Source organism: Zootoca vivipara, chromosome Z1 (genome assembly GCF_965207765.1).
Source record: "Zootoca vivipara chromosome Z1, rZooViv2.hap1.1, whole genome shotgun sequence".
In the NCBI taxonomy this organism is placed as follows: domain Eukaryota; kingdom Metazoa; phylum Chordata; class Lepidosauria; order Squamata; family Lacertidae; genus Zootoca; species Zootoca vivipara.
The window spans coordinates 47,149,973-47,171,072 of record NC_142583.1 but is presented as its reverse complement, the minus strand read 5'-3'; the positions used below and the strand labels follow the sequence as shown (position 1 = coordinate 47,171,072).

General features: G+C 38.5%; 1 protein-coding gene across 2 annotated transcripts in view; it reads right to left on the bottom strand.

The window, feature by feature from the left end:
• Positions 1-339: 339 nt before the first annotated feature.
• NDNF (neuron derived neurotrophic factor) overlaps positions 340-21,100 on the bottom strand; it is a 35,700-nt gene continuing 14,939 nt past the window's right edge. For both annotated transcript variants that reach the window (XM_035113180.3, XM_088660373.1), the window contains exons 2-4: positions 5,743-5,937; positions 3,015-3,139; positions 340-2,431 (exon numbers count right to left, since the gene is read on the bottom strand). In XM_035113180.3, the coding sequence (XP_034969071.2) occupies positions 1,038-2,431; positions 3,015-3,139; positions 5,743-5,936 (1,713 nt within the window). In that variant the 5' untranslated portion in view covers position 5,937 and the 3' untranslated portion in view covers positions 340-1,037. The remainder of the gene's footprint in view (positions 2,432-3,014; positions 3,140-5,742; positions 5,938-21,100) is intronic.

Below are 21,100 nucleotides of genomic sequence, written 5' to 3'. Positions count from 1 at the left end.
AAAAAATAAAACTGTTATAAAATGCATTTTTTGCCTAACCTTCACTTGTGAATTGCACCTACAAATTGTCCTTCAGAGTATAAGCCACTAGGTACAATCCAAAATTGAAAATAAAAGGACATAAATTGAATTGTGTTCAATCAAATTTGAGTTGATTATTTACTCTGGATTTTGCCCAGCGTATAAGGGCAAGTAATTGTTGTGTTATTGTTATAAGTTAAAGAAGAAAGGAATCTACCAACCCCAAACGAATGATTGATCCTATTATTTGTAAAAGCCTCCATTTTTAAAAGCTTCCATTTTCAGGATGCTAGTAGCTGAAACAGATTTTCAGATATAAAAGTTTTACAAATTTATTAATGATGCTCAAAATGCATTGGAATGGATGAAAAGGAACATATAATCTAATATTTAAATTTTATGTACAGGAATATAATGTCTGACAATTTTGTACATGAAATACATACAGTATTTAAACATTTAAAATTTATGAGATAGGAATTTACATTAGCAATAAAACTGACTTCTGCGTAGTCCAGTTAATACTTAGTTTAGATCTGTGTTCTAAGAGGGGGAAGATATTTTAATAGTTTACAATCATGGAAACATAGACATTTCAAACAAGACTTTATAAAATAATTTACATGACCCTATAGCCTACTAAGAGATAGAGGTTGTGTGGGAGTTTTGTTTCTGTGTGCATAAGAATAAGGTAACTGAATGACTGTTCTTAGCCTTTGAAGTAATAAAATAATTTAGAAGCACTTCATGCAATATGGAAGCGAAAAAGGCAGTTCCTTCAATATTTCCTGCTACTTTCGTTATCTACTGAACTTGGACCACCAGACGCATGATAATGCAACTGTCCGATACCAACGAAGAGCACCAGCCTCAGTCCCTTCATTTGCTCTTGTAAACATAAATATAGATGTTAATATCTTCTCTACATAGTACCAATACAGTTCACAACTCCTCTGCTGTGTAAGTAGTCAGTCCATATGCTTAATGTTCTGCTGATTTTCACATGGGAAGTGTCACTAACATAATTTCCTTGTTTTCACAATTTTACTTTGATACTTGACGGAGTTCCCTCCATGTCCTATGACATAAACATCCAGAAGGTAGGATTTGCCAGGCTGTAGACCTTTAATTGTCTCTGTGGTAACTGCTTTTTGTAAGTTTTGGCTGTGGAAATATTTACAGAGGACTTTTTCTGATTTCTTCCTCAAGTCTGGCCCCAGGCACTGATTTTGTTCCCTTTTCTTTTGTTCCTCATTATAGTTGTCACCCACTTCCTTTCTGTATATGCAAAATTTGTTCCTTTCCTGTGTACCTAGCCATGCAACTGTGACTGAAGAACACGTGCGAAGTTTATCAAAGGCTTTAATTCGTGTGTCCTCGGGAAGAGATGGAAACGACTGTTTATTAGGCCTTGTGGTAGCCAAAATCTTCAGCATGGAAGCACCTCTTTTATTTCCTTTCAGTCGAATGAGGTATTTAGCTTTCGGCTTTCCTCTAAGTTGGAACTGACGGACGCCTTCAACATTTTGAGACAACAGAAGTTTCCCATCTCTTCTGACTTGGATCTGTACGGCATCGAGGCATGAATGGACAAAAAACGTAACCTTTTGGTGTGATGAAACAGGAGCAAACCGCAAAAATTTAGAGCCTTTTCTCTTGACAAACACGTCTGTAACTTTCCCATCTTTGAGATCAACTGTTTTCTGCTTGGCCTCTTCTTTGGTTCTTTCAAAAGTGCCAACATAGGCAGTACTCATATTGGTGTTGACATTCACGGCAAATATGTCAAAGTAGTACTGTGTATCAGGTTTCAGGTCAGACACAGTAAAGATGTTCTTGTTCCCAATGCATATCTTTTCAAGGTCAACTCTAGGCTTTGAGTAGATCTGTCGCCCAAACTTTGATGGCGATTTTAAGAAGCTGCGCTCTTTCCCAGAATTACTGTTGGATGAAAACCCAAAATGGGCAAAGTCAAATGGGCTGAAGTCCAGACCAGGTTTGGGAGCTCTCATAAAGGCATCATCAGCACTCTGCTTAGCTTCAACAGCACAGAGGCTTTTGAAATTGTGCTCTTTATTAATGACCACACAATATTGCATAGGTTGTTTCAGTAACGAAGCTGTAGGGCTTGGTTTCCATGCCAAAGTGACAGTTGTGCGGCCAAGAGAAGTGACATCAACTCTTGGGTCATAAGGCAGTTCAGGATATGGTTGATCTGACTCTGGAGTTGTTGTGGCATACACTTTAAAGTGTGTGTCTTTCTCTGTTGACAGGAGTTCCAGCTGGTACAAACCAGAAGGTGAACTAGAGGACACAAAATACTCAACATCGTTTCCTCTGTAGGAGAACAGCTCTGTACCTTCTTCATTGAGAATCTGTTGTTTCTGCTGTTCGAGTGGCTCAGGTTCACCTAAAAGACACACAAAGGGATTTTTTTTTAGGAAAGGTGGTCTCAGAGGAAACTAATATATATGTTTAAGTACTAAAATCAATGATTGCTTGGTGGAAACAATCACAAAACAATATGGTTTATGGTTTACAATCCATTCAACTTTTGAATAAGTAACACTGCAATTCTATTGCTATATTGCATTCATATATAGAAGAATAAATTACTATATTCTGCTGCTTTAGTAAGAAAATTTAAGGGCATTTAAGACTAAACTTTCCTTCATTGAAGCTTAGTTCTATGCTGGATTCATATTTAACCATCTCTCAATGTTCCCATTCCTGTTCTCTTTATAAACTGCTTAATGTGTGTGAGAAAGAGAGTTAGAGAGGGAGTGTGATAATCTTAATGCATTATTTTGCTATTACAAGCCCTGTTCATAGAAGCAACCATTCTATGTAGCAGAGTCTAATTTATCAAACTAATTCTAACACACAACTGGTCAGGATTCCTTTAAGGCAGTCACTGTAGATGGAAAGTAAACATTAATCACTCCAGCTGATTCATATCTGTCATAAAAACTAGAATTTTATCTGAAATTTACCTGAGCCATCTCCACTGGACTCTTCTGGAAGCTCTTGCAAACTCAGCTTCCATTCCAAAGGAGCATCACAAGGTGTTACTGTAACTGCTAAAGGTGTGTTATCTTCCTCAACTACAAAAAAAAACCTAGGGAAAAATTAACAAATCCATTAATTTTTTTAAACTTTCAGTACCTTCCAATCAAAATAAATGGATGTATATTTCACATCCTACCATAAAAGACAATCAATTAGCAAACCCTGGCATTTCATTTCCTTAGGGCTTTTATTTAAGGTTACTGTGACATATCTGAGTGGGGTCACTGGCTGAAGTTTTGGGGTGTGTTGGCAGCAGTATACTGATGACACACAACTCTATTTCGCCTCTATATCTGCAGTTAAGGCAGTGGATGTGCTAGACTAATGTCTGGCTTCGGCAATGGATTGGATGAGTCAATAAACTGAAACTCCATCCATATAAGACTGAGGCACTGTTAGTGGGTGGTTCCCTAGACTGGATGAATGGGAGACTGCCAGTTCTTGAGGGGGTTATGTTCTCTCTAAAGGAGCAGGTACGTAGCTTGGGGGTACTCCTGGACTCATTTCTGTTGCTTGAGGCCCAGGTGGCCTTGGTGGAGTCAAGTGCCTTCTGTCAGCTTTGGTTGGTGGCAGAACTATAGATAGCCCTATCTGGACATGGGTAGCCTAACTTATGTGGCCTATGCTCTGCTAACTTCTAGGTTAGATTACTACCATGCTATACATGTGGGACTGCCTCTGAAGATGGTTTGGAACCTTCAGCTGGTGCAAAATTTGACAGCCAGGTTGCTCACCGGGGCAAGCCAAGTTGAGTATATAACACTGATCCTGGCCCAACTGCACTAACTGCCAATTAGTTTCTGGAGCCAGTTCAAAGCTGGTGTTGACCTATAAAGCCTTAGCCGGCCCAGGATCTCAGTACCTTAACGACCGCCTCTCTCAACCAAACCAACTTAGACCCTGCGCTTGTTATTATTATTATGTGATATAAATAATCTTTTAAAAGTTGTACACCACCCTGGGTTATTTGGATAAAGGGCAGTATATAAATTGAATAAATATGAAAAAAGAAATACATATCTGGCCATACATCCATTTCCTTAGTAGGAACTCTCTAGCTATATACACCTCATTATAATCCATCTGACTGAGCAACTTGATATTTTCACATACTGAGTAAGCATTTATCAATATTTTGGTTTCTTCTGAAGACAAGATATCAGATTAGCAGAACCTAGTAGTATATTCATCAATAATATATTTTGCTACCAAGCCAGGTTCAAAGTTGTTGTATCAATTTACAAAGTCCTGAACAACTTAGGTACAGGCACTTCAGGGATTCCCTAAACCCTTATATCCCAACATGATCACTGAGATCATCTGTAGGAGCATCATTGGTCATTCCCTGAGTTGGTGAGGCTTATTTGACATTTCATGTCATCAGCCCAGTCCTATGAAATAATCTGTCCAAAGAGCCAATCATACAAAACAGTTTACTCAGGATAAAGGAGATATTCAGCTGTGCCTGTGAATATCTCTTATGAAATAATCTGCCAATAAAGATTCAGCAGGTGCCTTCTGTTTCACCTTTTAAGCACCTGCTGAAAACTTCTATTCTGCCAAGCCTACACACAGGCAATTGAGAATACAGTGGTACTTTGGTTTACGAACTCAATCTGTTCCAGAAGTCCGTTCTTAAACCGAAACCGTTCTTAAACCGAGGCTTGTTTTCCCTAATGATGCCTCCCGCTGCCGGTGCCCTTCCATTGTTCAGATTCCTTTAAAGCCCTAAATGGTCTTGGTCCAGTATACCTGAAGGAGCGTCTCCACCTCCATCATTCTGCCTGGACACTGAGGTCCAGGACCGAGGGCCTTCTGTGGAATGCCCTCCCAACAGATGTCAAAGAGGAAAACAACTACCAGACTTTTAGAAGACATCTGAAGGCAGCCCTGTTCAGGGAGGCTTTTAATGTTTAATAGATTATTGTGTTTTATTTTTCTGTTGGAAGCTGCCCAGAGTGGCTGGGGAAACCCAGCCAGATGGGCGGGGTATGAATAAATTAATAATAATAATAATAATAATAATAATAATAATAATAATAATAAATATTAAACCGAATCGTTCTTAAAAAGGACTGTTCTTAAACTGAGGTACCATTGTACATATTTCCACAATGGTTAATTGATGCCTGTTTTTAACTTTCTATAAGTGTTTTATTGCATGTTTTATGTAGTATTGCTATAAACCACATATATTTTTTTCTTATTATGGTATAGTGGTTTATAAATATTCAAATAAATCAATAAGAAAGAAGGCCTGGAAAGGAAAAGGTCATTTCAGCCAGGAATATTTGAAAGAAACGTTGGTTTAAAAAGATATTTCTCTTCAGAACTCAACACTTACTATTGGGAATATGATTACATCTTTTGCTAGTCATTGAAATATTTGTACTTAAGTACGGTACTTTAATAGCACCAATGTCCTTTACAGTAATATTAAAATGAGATGTTGCTCATATTGTGACTGTTTAAAACATATGATGTCTTTCTCCACCTTATGCTTTTGAAATTTAAGCACGATTTCATTTCTAAGTAGAGAACTAATATTTCTATTCTCCATGCATGAACCCAAATTAAATTTAATTACAAATCCGTATAGCAGCTCCACCTGTAACTTCTGCCTCTCTCTGAAAATTTCATTAACCCAAATACCTTTTGGGTGTTTCTCTGAAGAGATAGCTGCTGATTTCAGCTCCATCTGGAAGAACTGATGTATCGTGGAAAAATGTTTTGTCCTGGATCTGCATCTGAAAAAGCTCTTCATCTCTAGTTGGCAGCTTCTGTGTCCAGGAGCTAAATGGTAGCAGCAGCAGAAGGTAGGACATGGAACAGTGCAGCAAGAGCATCCTAAAGCAAAAGGAAAGGAATGCATTGTAAATGACAGGGATAGTAAATTTTTGTTGTAAAAAAGGGGAAGTGTTATCTCTTATACTATAATTCAATTACATTCAGTATTTGTCTAAGTGATCCATCGAGTCAATAATCTTTATGATTGAATGAATAAAGCATTTTAAAATTTCCTGCTAGTGGTTTTCCCAACTGAGACATCTAAGCTTTAGGATCTAAAGGAAAAGGGCTATAGAGGGGAGCACTTCGCCAATGTCACCCGTTCCCACTGACAACAAGTTTCAGTTACTTTCTCCTGCCAGCCAGTTTTCAAGCAGGGCTGTTCAGAAGAATGGAAAGACAGACTCGTTTACAGACATGTGCAACAATATTACAGAAGATCAGGAGACGGCTAGTCTGTTGTCTATTGAGTCTTGTAATTAAACTCTATAGGAAGCCGAGAGAGAACATGTAGCTTAATTTGTACTTAATTTGCTTTGATGTTATAAAAGAAGGAGCGGTTTACAACATTCTGGTACTCTACAGTGTGTCCTCATTACAAAGTCTTTTTCCTTTGATCATATTTCATGAAGTGTGTATTTTTCTTTCCCCAGTCATTGAATTATTCTGTATAGAACAATGATCACCGCAAGACTAGGAGCAGCAGTGTAATGTAATCTATTTTTGCTTTCTTTCAGCTATATAAACACTCATCTCTCTCTCAGAGTATCAGAAGTATCTTCTTTCCCAAGATCAGGGTTGTATGTGGTAGACATTAGGGAGCTGATTTGCCATTGGTGCTAATAATTCAGGACCAACACCGCCATATCTCATGCTACAGAATTCCAGTAGAATCCCCTTATTCAATTGGACTTTCTCTGATGTAGGAAGGATTGCTGCCTCAGACATTTTTTCATAGAAATCAGTGTACTGTTTATAAGCCCAAAATAGGTTCAAGGTGTCTAAAGGATTGCTTGTTTACATATCAGTGAATACCTACCTATCAAGATACTTGGAGAAGGCTGTGCTCTATGTCCCACTATTAACTGAAAATAGGCTGGTGGGTACACAGGACAGTGGCTTCTGGGTGGTGTTATTTAAAGTACATGTAGATCCAGTGTGGTGTAGTGGTTCAAGTGTTGGAGTAGGACCTGGGAGGCCAGAGTCCAAATCCCCACTCAGCCAAGAAGTCCACTGGGTGACCTTGGGCCAGTCACTATCTCTTTGCTTAACCTACCACACAGAGTTGTTGTGGGGGTAAATGCAGAGGGGGAGAAAATGTATGCCACTTTCAGCTCCTTGGAGGAAAAGTGGGATATACAGTATATGTAACAATATTATAAATGAAATCCTGATACAGTAACAGCAACACAGTTGAAAATAAAGAAGGAAAGGAAATTTGAGCATAGAGATCACAAGTCAAAATATTTGATAATTTGATTTACAAAACTCATTGAAATATATTTTAAGTATCATTTAGGATAAATTATGACTAAAACAAGATACTTGTTCATTAATTTTTCAGTCAGTATTTGTCTGTGATTAATCAGAACTACAGCAAATTCTCTGGTGTTCTGAATGCTTATGATGATAGTGTCCTTTCAATGAACCACTATAAGATCTTAATAATGAATATTCTGAGTCCTGGATTCCAGTGCAATTTTGGTTTTAAAATAAAGGTTATAGGGTTTTCCAGATTAAGCTTTGTTTCTCAATTTTGTTTTTTAACCAGATCACCCACTTTATAGGCAGGCTTTTGGATCAAATTAACTACTATAAATTAGGTAGGTAGGATCTTGTTTTAATTTACTATAGCTACGGTAATTATCAGGTTATTCCTTCTGATAATAATAGCATAAGTCTTATATTAAGTCCAATCTTGCCTACTTATTTAGGCATAACACATAAGAAGTCACTTTAGATTTTGTTCAGTAAGTAAGCATACATCATAGATAAAGTGTTTGTTAGGTTCTTCACTTTCTCTCACTAACATTACACATGTAAACCTGCATATTAGTGAGTAGCCATCAGATATAACACATTTTAAGAGTTTCCACTTTAAGAGTTACCCCCCCTTTTTGCTGATCTCTAATTCAAAATTGCTCACTCCAATACAAAAATATTCATTAGTTGATTCTAAACTGCAGTACCATAGCTGCCAAGTTTTCCCTTTTCTCGCGAGGAAGCCTATTCAGCATAAGGGAATTTCCCTTTAAAAAAGGGAGAACTTGGCAGCTATGTGCAGTACACTGTTGTTACATAATGCTTTCATGCTGAATTTATTTTATTTATTTTTACAGCCCTTAATAACTTGCTGGCATGTGCATTCCACCCAACTTTTTAAAATAAAGTTCCTTGTTTGCAAGAAAACTAAGCTGTGAAACTTAGCCCCTGGTGTGAGAACTGGCACTTGGTCCACCATTGCAAAAAAATTGGTGGGACAGGTTTGGCCTTTTGTTTTAATTCCAATTAATCTCAGCTCTTCTTTCTTTTTAAAGCTAATACTTAGCCCTGAAAGTTGGAAGACAACTAGGAAAATATTACGGTACCGTAGAGTCTGCTTTTTGTTGTTTCTGCCTAAGCTGAAAACAAGCATGATGTTGGAGATCCTTGATCGAAACTCCCATGCATGTCTGTGAAGGTTTAAAGCAGCTGTGGTTGTGATGGTGGTTAGGGCTCAGTAATCGAATTATTTTATGCAAATGTATTTAATTAAAAAATTTATACCATTCTTCTTCTACACTCACTACACTGCAGTTTGCAAGATTTAAAAGCAATACAACCACATACACCTAAAACCAGGTATAAAATATGAGACCATGTGGGAGAAACAGTAGAGGATTGTGAACAAAATCCACAGCCCCCAGCTACCACGTCCCCTTATTTTAGTTACATTATGGGGCCCTCAACAGCCTTCTTTAAAAGAAAAAATTCAGTGGATTCTGCAAAAAAGTAAGGGGCCTGGTGCTCTTGGACCCTGTAATTCAACTTCATCAGAGGGATTGAAGAGAGGTAATGACACAAAGGCTCATTCATGTAACACCAAACCATAATTTAGTGTTAAAGTACAGACTGGGAGACATACACAGCCTTTGAGTCCTCCAGAATGGGGATTCTAGAATAACAAAACCATTACAGGGAATAAAATTCCCCTCTTGTACCAAGAAGGCAAAGGTAAAAGTAAAAGGTAAAGGACCCAATGCGTCAGTTTATTGCAGTTTTGTTTTTGCTTTCCCTTCTATATGCGCCAATATTTGTATTTAATATTTTGGTGGATACAAGCCCTTACCTTGGCTGCCACCTTGCATTGGTATCCAGTAAAGATGTGAGGTCTCCTTGACTATGCTCAGTAGTGAGCCTTAGGCACTGGGAAGAATCTTATGAAAATAAGAGCTCTTCAACAGTTGACCAGACTCCCTTGAGTGATGGTGGAGGTTTTTAAGCAGAGGTTGGGTAGCCATCTGTCAAGTATGATCCAATTGAGAGTTCTGCATTGCCGGGGACTAGATGACCCCCGAGGCCCCTTCCAAGGCTACAATTCTATGATCCCATGATTCTATAATCATGGCAGCTTTAAAGTGAATTTATTTTGCTGTGGCTCTTGCAACTGTATCTGTTGACAGGTAACAATATCCTGATTCAAGAGCAGGGCCGGCTCTAGGGGTAGGCTGGGTGGCACGGGGTCGGCAGGGGGGCGCTGCATGGCTAAGCCGTGTGGAAACCGCGCTGCGCCCACCCACCAGCCGTGGGAAGAAACGGGGCGGGGGCGCCGGAGCGATCTGTGCACCACGGCACCAGGGTGCCCGACCTGCTTAAGACAGCCCTGTTCAAGAGCACCAGTCACAAACTGATGACAGTGCCTCGTTCTCATTCTTGTACATATAATGACGATATCCTCATCTTCCCCAGCTGCCAGTTGCCTACCAGATTTCAATGTGGTCTCCACTAGGAACAAAGGAAGCTGCTTATACTGACTCAGGCCACTGGTCCATCTATGTCAGCATGTCTGCACCTACCAGCAGCAGCTGGCCATGATTTAAGGACCAGGGCCTCTTCTGGCCCTACCTGGAGATGCCAGGGACTGAACCTGGGATCTTCTGCGTACAAAGCAGAAGCTGCACAACTGAGCTATGGTGCTTCCTTTAATGAGTAGAAGAAATGGCTGTGAGTCCTTCTCCTGCCCTAGTAAGATTCATCTCTAAATAACATTTTACTCACTTCTAGATGTTTACCTTGTATCATCATCATAAATTTTAAATTTGTAGGGGGAGTAAAGAATTAATTGGAACATCACCACTGACTTGAAATACTTGCACATTGTTGATCCTGACTAAGTGAGAGCCAAAACAAACAGTCCAAAGTGAAAGAACACACATCTATCTTAAAAAAAAAATTTAGGATTACAAAAGTGCCCTCTAATGGCCTTTTCTCTCTCTTTCTCACTCCACCCCCACAAACTACTTGCTTTCTAGTCATTGTCTATCTAATAGTACAGTATAAATCTGAGCATGAATTTGAATGTCTGCTCACACTCTGTGGTTCTGGTCTATAGGTTTTGGACAAATAGAACTGTAAGAAAAAACTGAGTAGAAAACAAAGCACATTCCCTTGATCCTGGCTAGGTCAGGCTGCAAATTTCCTACTAACGTCTGAAAGAAAGAAATCCCATGGCCACCTCTGAAAAATTCTCTTTGCAATCTGCCTCATTTACACCAAAGGACCAAAAGAAAAATATAAAGAAAGCAGAAGAAAGCCACAAAAGTTTTACTTGACAATTCTAGACTGAATACACACAGAAGCACACACCCTGCCAGATGTAGCTCTTTCATAAGTACAGAGTAATGCCTTGAGTTTATGTTTTGCATGCTACTAAGATAGGTACATAGAAAACACAAACACGCAGCAACCATTCACAGAAAATAGCGGCTAACTTCCTACTTATAACTTTCTTATACCACACAAAGTGAATATGAACCTGCAGGGACTGCTACTTCTAGGCTTGCAATAGCAACTCTTGTTTATAAATCACCATCAGCAATCCAAAATTAGGAGCAAGCATGTTTGACTATAGCAGAAAAGACAACGATGCCATACCAGCAATCTTGGGTTTCTTGAATTATTGTTATTTACAATATACAATACAAGCTGCATTTTAGGGTAAATATGCTCACAAAGCAGCTTCTGTAGAATATTAAAATACATTAAATCAAATAACAGCAATACAAGAATCATCACACCATGGCAGGAGATATCTATTAATGAGGCCAGGTTTCATAATTGAGTACCAGAACAGACAACTCTGAAGCCTAATGTTTTTGTAAAGTAAGTATGGCCATTTGGTAGTAAACTGGTAGTAAACTGATGAGTGATGACCGCTAGTACATATTTTTAAAATGTGCTGCTGAAAATATCCAGTGTTTGCTTTTACAGCATCTATTTGCTGAAAACACAGTTTTAGTACTTTATACTTCATTGTCCACAAAGCATTCCCATTTATATATTAGTAGGTGGAAGCACTAAAGCAATAGCTTCTTGCACTATATTTTCACAAAACACAAATCTACTACTTTTTAAAGCTAACAGTTGCATCAGCCATTTTGTTCCTGAAGGAATCACAATACACACCACCTTCCAAAATTCCATAAGAAGCAGTCACCAGTGGATATGTTGCAATCCAAACCTAAGGAAACAATTCACTTTTATTTTCTGACAATTTTAGGTCCCTGAGACCTGTAAAAGATCTACTACAACAGCAGCAAAAGGTCTGGATTTACTTGAAGCAAATACATCTGGAATAAATAAAACTAAATGTTTAATTACAGAGAGTTGAAAGTGCATGATTGTAATTTAGTGAGGTTAATTTCAAAGAATGGCCTGCCACAGGCATTTGCACGTTGTATTTCTATAAATGGGTGGAGGGGTGTGTGTAATTTTGTATCCCTCAAATCTTATTTTTAAAATCAAAAGCACTGACTTTTATTTGAGTTACTCAGTGCCCCATTTGATAATAAATCTGCAGGATACTATTTAACTTTTGACTGTAGCCTTGGAGAAATCAAAGGGGATCATGTGAAGGTGGCAAATAATTGCTCAAACTAGGCTTTAGGGACTAGGTCTTATTCCATTAAGCAACCTCTAAGTCTTAAACTTAATGACTTTATCTGTACAGATGCAAACTTAGACGTCATTACTATAATTTAAAAGGAATACAGTTCATCTCACCATAGAGAACAAGATTGTCACTTGTGTATCTGCTTAGTCTGCTGTTCAGGTACTTGCTGTAGATGGGCAAAGTAAGGTGATTAAGGTTTATCTGAGATTAAGCCCCATTAATCTCAGTGGGACTTACTTCTTATTAGATATGCATAGGATTTCTTCATAAATTTGATTTACTTTTTTGAATATATTAGAACACAGGGAAGAAAGAAAAAAACCTGACTTTTTAAAAAAAGTTTGACCATGTGTATAAATTATTATTATATCAAACAATACAGTATAACTTTCTCCTTGCCCAGGACACACCTGCGACTTCTCACCCAGATGTGAATCATCATTATCTGTGGTTGTTGTCTTTTTTTTATTAACAAAAAAGTATATAATGTCTGCCCTTCCATTTGCCACTTGTATCCTACAGAGATGTTTGGCATCCCAACTCTAATTACTTAACTTGGTGTTCTAAAGCAGTTCTAGGTCTGCACTGGAAACATGTCGTGAGCATAAGCACTGCATCACACACACAGTAACAGCAAGCAACTAGTTCAATTTTAAAGAGAGTTAAATTCATCCATGTGCCAAAGAAAAAAAAAGGATTTTAAAAGTTCAAGACTTCAGTTGACTTCAGTGCCATGTAAGCAATAAAAAAGTTATACAGCAAGATGGTGAACCTGTGGCCTCCAGATGTTGCTGAACTTCCAATCAGAACATCCCTGATGACTGGCCATGGTGTTCCAACATCTGGAGGGCCACAGGTTAGCCTGCCTATAGTACAGTCCCATACACTGTGCTTTGTACAACTTAACCTCCATTTACCCTACACTTTATTTGGTTGTTTATTCCCAACCTTGTTCCTCAGTGGGTCAGGGGCAATAACAAGGCTGGAGCCAAAAGTACACATGATTTTAAATTTGAAACTAAATGTTGACAGCCAGCCTCTTATGTTGAATCAAAAGTAAGACCAGAAAATTAATTATTCAAGCCTGTTTCTGATTTTATGCTGTGTTATTTTTATGGGATTGCTTTGTTTTTAATTGTAAGCTGCCTTGAATGAAGCTAACATATTGGAGAGGCAAGGTATAAACTTTCAAACTAAATAAATCAGAATGTTGGTTCTGCAGGCCAGCACTACTGCACTGATAAATTCTAAACCAGGCATCCCCAAACTTCGGCCCTCCAGATGTTTTGGACTACAATTCCCATCATCCCTGACCACTGGTCCTCTTAGCTAGGGATCATGGGAGTTGTAGGCCAAAACATCTGGAGGGCCGCAGTTTGGGGATGCCTGTTCGAAACAGCTCCTTAATTCTTTTCACTGAAATCCAACTTGTTTCAAATTTATTCATGTATTTATTAACTAAATATATATAGCCAACCCACAATATAAGTGGCCCGCAAAACAAATATAAAAATTAAAATACGACAGAAAATGATTGATATCATTTAACATTAAAAACACAACTGAAACACATTTTTAAACTAGGAGGACCATATCCTCTTAAATAACACAAGTTATTTAAAAGGCCTGGATAAACAAGGAAATCTTTACTTGGGACTGAAAAGGCCAGAAAGATGGTGTCAGGTGAACCTCCTTTAGAAGGATGCTCCATAACTGGGGCCCTCTCTCCAATGGTTGCCCCATACCCCTCAACTGTCCCGCTTTGAGTGGGGCATCTTGGAATTACAGAAGCCACCCTGGCTTCCGATTGCACCCCAGGCACAGCCCCCAAAGGCACCAGTTTTGGGGGTCATGCTCTCAAGCGAGTTACCTGGCTTCCATGAGACTGCAGCCCCCAAAAGACACACATCCCAATTTTCCTCTGCAGCATGTTGGAGGGTATGTTACCTATCTCATGTTGTTTGGCAAGGGCACTTGGAGCAAGGATTCAGACCAGTTCCAGGTAGGGTGCAATGAAGAGTACGGTATCAGTGCAGAGCTATGGGATATATCCAACTAAGTTCCTTCAGAGTAGACCCATTGAAATTAATATAGCTTAGTCATGCTCATTTGTTTCAATGGGTCTGCTCTGAGTAGGGCTAGCACTGAATATAATGCAACCCCCCCCCCAAATAATAATAATAATAATTCTGGCATGACATATTATAAATGTGGGTGGGTATATATGTGCTACACTGTGCAATAAAATAACTGAAATTTAAGGATACAGGTAGGTAGCCGTGTTGGTCTGCCATAGTCGAAACAAAATTTTAAAAATACTGTTTCAGTGTATCTGAAAAAGTGTGCATGCACATGAAAGCTCATACCAATAACAAACTTAGTTGTTCTCTAAGGTGCTACTGGAAGGAATTTTTTTATTATGAAATTTAAGGAGTAACAATGGATCCTTTGACGATTTTAGAATCTTAATTTGTTCAAATACAGTATGGGTTAAATAGGACTTATTTTACCATTTATTTCAGAATGTGTATTTTCCTTTTGTTGAACAGATTATTGCAACAACGGAAATCACATCAGCATTTCAAAGAAATATTGTAAAATAAAATACCTTAACAATTGGATTTATTTTTCTAATCCATCCATAAGTATTACCATGGGGACCTGTGCTATAGCTACTAAGAAGTTTTGTCAAGACCACTTCTGGGAACACTCAGTTTAGTTATACTGAACAAGCCAAAGGTCAAAGAAAACACCATCTGATCATCTTGAAAAGGAATAGTTAGGTTCTGAAAGTCTTTCCCCCTTTTCTTTTGATGGCAATGTGTGTTTTGTTTTCAGTTTTAGCACTATATTGGAACACCCCATTTACCTCACTAGCCAGGTGGCACAGGTGCTTTTTATCTCAAAGTAGATTTAACAGCCAGTCTTTGTATTTAAACTTAGATTTGTCTCATTCATTTAATAAGTGGTGTGTGTGGCTCTGGATGATCCAGTTTCAAGAGCAAAGCAGGCATATGGCTAATGATTTCTAAACCCTCCCTCGCAAACCACTCATTTTCCTGAAGCCACTCTTCACAAGTCTTGTCCCATCAGAATAACTTCCAGGATTGGGCTTCTGTTGAAGGAAAAGTGAACGGCATGAGGTGCTCTGGGGAAGTGATATGTGAGTTGGGGAAGGGATCCAGTACCTCTCACCCTTTCTATCTCCTGTCTTCTACGTGACTGTGTAGTTTAAACATGCAAAGCTGCCACCATCTAGGTTTGATCCTATCTTAAATGACACAGATTCAGCATTATTTTTCATGTTAGAAGCACTTAAAAGAATTTACAATATGAACAAGAAACACATTGTGACTAAAGCTATACTTTTTGGTCTTTTCAGTTACCTTAATTGCCACCAGCCTCTTATCTTACTTCAACTGATCTGTTTACACAATCAATTCTGTAAACAAACTGAGTTTGTTTACCCAATTAAAGGGGTTAACCAAAGGCTGAAGATGGAAATGAGCCCTTGGATAAGCAGCTACAAAGGCACTGAAAAAGTAACAGTGGTTGGGGTTTTTTTTTTTTAGCTATCCTACTTGTGTGTAGGTATTACATCTGAATGCAAGGATGGATCTAGGGCATGGTTTTAAAAAATAAATGGCTGAAATAGGCAGAGGGAAAAACAACAACTGAATAATATCTCAGTGATTGCCTGGTAGCATATGATCAGGAACTCAACTATGGATGTTTTGCTGCTAAATTCTAGCACATTTTAAAAGAGATACTCTATTTTCTATATATTTTCTTAAATATTTTATTTAATCTCCCAGAAATGAAGAAGCAGAAAGATTACAAATTTTCTCCTTCATGGTTCCTACTAATAAAAGGAGTTTCAACATAACTGACTTAAAATCTCATTTTCCCTTGAGTTCCCTTTAGGTTTGTTGTTGTTGTTGTTGTAGTTTAGTCATGTCCGACTATTCATGACCCCATGGACCAGAGCACACCAGGCACTCCTGTCTTCCACTGCCTCTCGCAGTTTGGTCAAACTCATGTTAGTAGCTTCGAGAACACTGTCCAACCATCTCGTCCTCTGTCGTCCCCTTCTCCTTGTGCCCTCCATCTTTCCCAACATCAGGGTCTTTTCCAGGGAGTCTTCTCTTCTCATGAGGTGGCCAAAGTATTGGAGCCTCCAGTGAGCACTTCAGAATGGATAGGTTTGATCTTCTTGCAGTCCATGGGACTCTCAAGAGTCTCCTCCAGCACCATAATTCAAAAGCATCAATTCTTCGGTGATCAGTCCCTTTAGGTTACAGATCGACAAATCTTACAGCTTCCATTAATTTTGTCCTCCAGAAAGGAAAGCCCATGTGGAAAAAGTTTCATAAATACAAAAAAATAAAAGTAGATTTTGCAGGAAAGATATGTGAACAGAATACTAAATTCCTGCCAGCTACTATTCATTGATTTTCTCTGAAAGTTCCTATAGGATTTCGTTACAAAATACCCCCCCCCCTTAGGAGTAATGTAAGATTATGCATCAATTCCCCTATCTGCACACAGCTGGATACTGAGAAAGAACTTCTCTGCTGAGTACCTAATAAAATGACCAAATACCATAATGTATCCTGTTATATGACCAATCCCTGTTTTGAATGTATTTTAGGCTATTGTAATTAATTACAAAAAATTAATAGAAATAAGCTACATTTCTTTCTACACAGTAATTTAACTAAAATTTCAGAACAAATAGAACTAGAAGTGATTAAATTGTATAAATGGACACATATAAAACACCAAGAAAACATAAGCAACTACAGTACAGAAAGCATAAATATAAAACAGCAAAAACATTCAACAGCATCAAAACCATAAAACAGCAGTTGTCAGCCCAAAGCCTTCCTAAAAAGGAAAGTTTTAACCTGGTGATTAAGGTCATCACTGAAAATGCCTTTATAGGTCTGTTTGAGGTAGTTGTATCAATGGACAGGCAGCCCCCCCCCCGATTTATGTGTGTTTCCTGTGTGTGTGACCACGCATACGCACATTGCGCTGAACCCAGACGTGAATTTAAAAATTGCAAAAAACGGCCCTAGAAGAACCCAGAAAGGGCAAAAGGTGCCAAAACAGTGCCTAGCAATCCCATGAGCCCTTGCACTGACCATTGAGGCTTATGGAGAGTTGGATTTTGAGCAATGAGGTTTGGAGGGAGTGATAATGGTGGAGTTTAGTATATGCTGCTGGCTTTTTAAAGGGGTTTTCAAGAGTTTCGATAGTTTTTGAGATGCTTGCACGCTTTTCCAATGGTGTTTCAAATCTACACAATTTCACATATGTGCGTGATGCCTCGAAACATAACCCCCACGTAAATGGAGTGTGTGTGTTTTGCCTGTACTTATTTAAAGAGAGTCACATTTATTTCAACGGAACTTGCTTCCAAGGAAATATGCTCTGAATTACAGAATCAATTAGCAACTACATTTCATATTCCAGGGTCAAAGGTCCGGAAGCAAACAATTCTCTAGACCTCACCAAACAAATATGCACATATCAGATCTGAGTTTTCCTATCCCAAATCCAACCTCACCAACTCAATGTCAGAGGAATTCCTAAAAGACACATTCAAACAGGACTGGGGAAAATATTGTTACAGTGCAAGATTAAGAAGTGTGCTGGCTGTATTTAGTCTGCATGCTGGCTTACTCAATCAAGTGTGCTGCTTTCATTTATTATATTAGCTCTAACCAAGCATCTCATATTTCCTTAAATTTCTTCACCCTTTCACATCTTCCCTCATGAGGGTCTTTCAATTACAACACAATTTCTGTATAGGCTAAGTAGGCAGCTTCCGCATGCAGTGTTTCAACTTCAGTTCTTTCAAGGTATGTTCCCTTCTGTTAATTTCTTGCCTGCTGTTTGATATGATGCAAGTCTTCACCTATTTTTCAAAAATCATTTTTTATACAGTACCGTTCCTCTGATAAATATTTGAAAGGGACAGTACATCATAGCTGCCATTATCACATTCAGATTAGGGGTGAAATGCTAACCCTAGATTTGCTGGGATGGGTTAGATGTGGCAGATCTCTAGCTCAGCTGGCTGGTTCCAGACTCAGCTTGGCTATTCTGTCTAAGCTGGAGATATGCCAGTGTAACTCTTCCATCCTGTCTCAGCCAGGGTCCAGCCACCTGAGCCAAACTTGGCAAAATACTTGCCAGCTTAAGCCCTGAAAAAAATGGGTGTTCTGAGGGAGTGGTGGGGGACTCTGTTCTGCTTGGTCACTTGACCGGGGAACACCAGCAAACTATCTTGATTAAATTGGGACATCCCATTTTTGGGCCCCTGCTCTCACCCAAAAATGTGTGTTTTGGGGCTCCATACTGTGATGTGGGTCACATGACTTGCTCTGGTACATGGCCCAGTTTTTGGCTGCAACATGCTGGAGAGCATGAATGCATATCACTTTGATTGACTTGGGCAGGCTCAGGCAGCAGTAGCCCTGCCCCCTAGACAGAATGGATCTGCCATACTGTATGCCAGCGTAAGTTAAGACACTGTAATTTAAGGTGACTTCCCAAATTTAGAATTTCTTCCTAGATTACTGTACTGCAACATGCTCTAGCTAGCCTGGCCCCAAGTGCTCAAAAACTCCTGCTGGTACAAAATGTAGCAGCCAGGGTTTTATCTGGGCCCATCATTTCTATACCATTTAATCTGAACTCATTTACCTCAGACATATCTTTCTTTTTACTGCATTTACTGCATTGTAGTTACAGACCAGATTATTCTTTTCTTTGCGTTCAGCCCTGTGTTAAGAAACAGAAATCATGTGCAAATAAAATGAGATCAGATTTTGAACTCAGTGACTTCAAATACAAGGTAAAGCTAAAAATGGGGTAATGTTGCTTGGCCTACATGGCTTTTTGATTTCTAAAGCCAGCTGGTTCTATAGGTTGAAAACAACATGGGGCTATCTAGAATGTATATACTGTATATACTTTCTGATTTCCTCCCTGTTATTCTCACTTTGGGAACTTAATGTAGCATTAATTGTCGAAGCCCAGGGAAATTATCTGTAACTGACAAGTCAATGTGAAGAACAGTCAGAGTGGGTAACCATTGTCATTTTACTTCCCATTCACTCAGTTTGGAGAGATCCTTCAGAAGCTCTAAACAATCCCTTATTGTTTTAATCGCTCTGAACAATTTTGTATAGTCCACAAACCTGGATATTTCACTACTCACCCCTAACTCTAGAACATTTATGAACAAGTTGAGAAATACTGGTCCTTGGAGGACTCCATTTATACACCCCTCAATTGGGAAAACAGCTTCCTGTTCCTTAATCCATAAAACCACCTGTCTAATCCATAAAACAAACTGCTAAGCTTTACTGTGGCGCTTTCTCAAAAGATTTTTCCAAGGCTAAGTACACAATTATTATTATGTGCATTTGATCAAATGAAAGGTTTTAAAAGTTTAGAAGTGAGCTGGAATTCTGGACAGGAAGCTGTAAGTGGCAACCATGCTACTGTGCTTTTTGAGCTAATCTGAAGGCCCTTCTTTGGTGTTCCAGTTTGAGCCAGTCTAAACTTGTTTTGAACTAATCAGGGTATAATTTCACTTCACCTCCATCTTTCATTCTCTAGACCCAACCTAGCTATTAACTCTCTGCGATGTTATGGTTTCTAAACATTTCTTCTAATCATGTACAGAAAACAGTCTTATCTTGACCAAGAAATCATTTTTTGCAATGGTTTTCGTTTTTCAAAAATAATATGTCTTGGCTATGCATAAAACGGTGTGATTAAGAGCCATCAAAATCAAATGATCAAAGGCTTTATACTTGCTTGTTCTGTGTTTATTTGTCCATGGTAGGGGAAAGGTTAGTCCTTTAGCGAGCTACTCATGAAAAAAAGAAAGAGGGCATATAAACAGGCACATAGGTCAGCGTACCACAGATGAGTGACCATGACAACAATCTGGAAACCTTCAAATCCCCCAAACTTTTTAACGATGACTTTAAGAAAGAAGTACTAAAAGAAAACAATGTTTTGGCAGGGAGGGGGGTAATTAGTTCAAAGTTCAGGATCTTCATGCTTCTGGAGCTGTTGGGGGATTTGGAGGACATATGTAGAGACTAGGAGGTAGGAAGCTTGCTTGAGTTGCTTTCCTGTTCTTCATTATTATTTCCAGATTAAGTGGGGGTTGGAATGTACGTCAAGGGAATTCTATTTTTCAAAGGTAGAAGATAGACTGAGTTGTGTTGGGGGCCCAATTATCTGCTTCTGAGAAGCATCATGAGATTTAGCAAAGGTTTCTCAACCATCCTTAGATGAACATTACTCATAAACATAAAGCACTATTACTGAAGGCATTGCACCAAAAAGATGATAAAGAAGACACATATTTATTACTATTACTTTCCATGATTTTATCCAGAGACCTTAAGCATGTCAATGGCATGTTTTCAGGTTTTTAAATATCATGCACCATATTAAATAACGGATACCTTGCCAAGTAGGAATTATATTTAGTCAAATGATTTTTCAGATTTACTTTATAAATGTAATTAGAAAGGAATATGAGGAGACATGAGGCTCAATTAAGACATGGTGTAATCGCTGACCTCAGAGAATTTGCTTTTTACTTAAAGTAGAGCACATTGGTTTGGTTTGTCTTCAGAGCTACAAGGTACTTTTTCTCATGGAAGAATTTGAAAGTTAAATTAAATTAAATTCTATTGTGACCAAAGAGGAAGTAGTTAACACAGAAGTTTCATTAAAGACCATTAAAAACAAAAATAGAATTTTCCACTGACCTAACTATTTGTCAGAATTCCCTGTAATAAATGACATTTCAACACAGACTATGGGTTGAATCTAACATTTTAGTGGAGTTTGTACAATTCTAAATGCATTGAGTGTATCTAATGCTGTCCATCTGTGAAAAGAATGGACTTCCACTTATGGGAAGGGATTTCATGTTCCTCTCTACCCATTGCAGCCCCCTCCCATGCAACCCCAAAATATGCTCTGGGAAGCCTTCAATCCACAGAGCAGATTTTGAGGCTGCATGGAGGACTA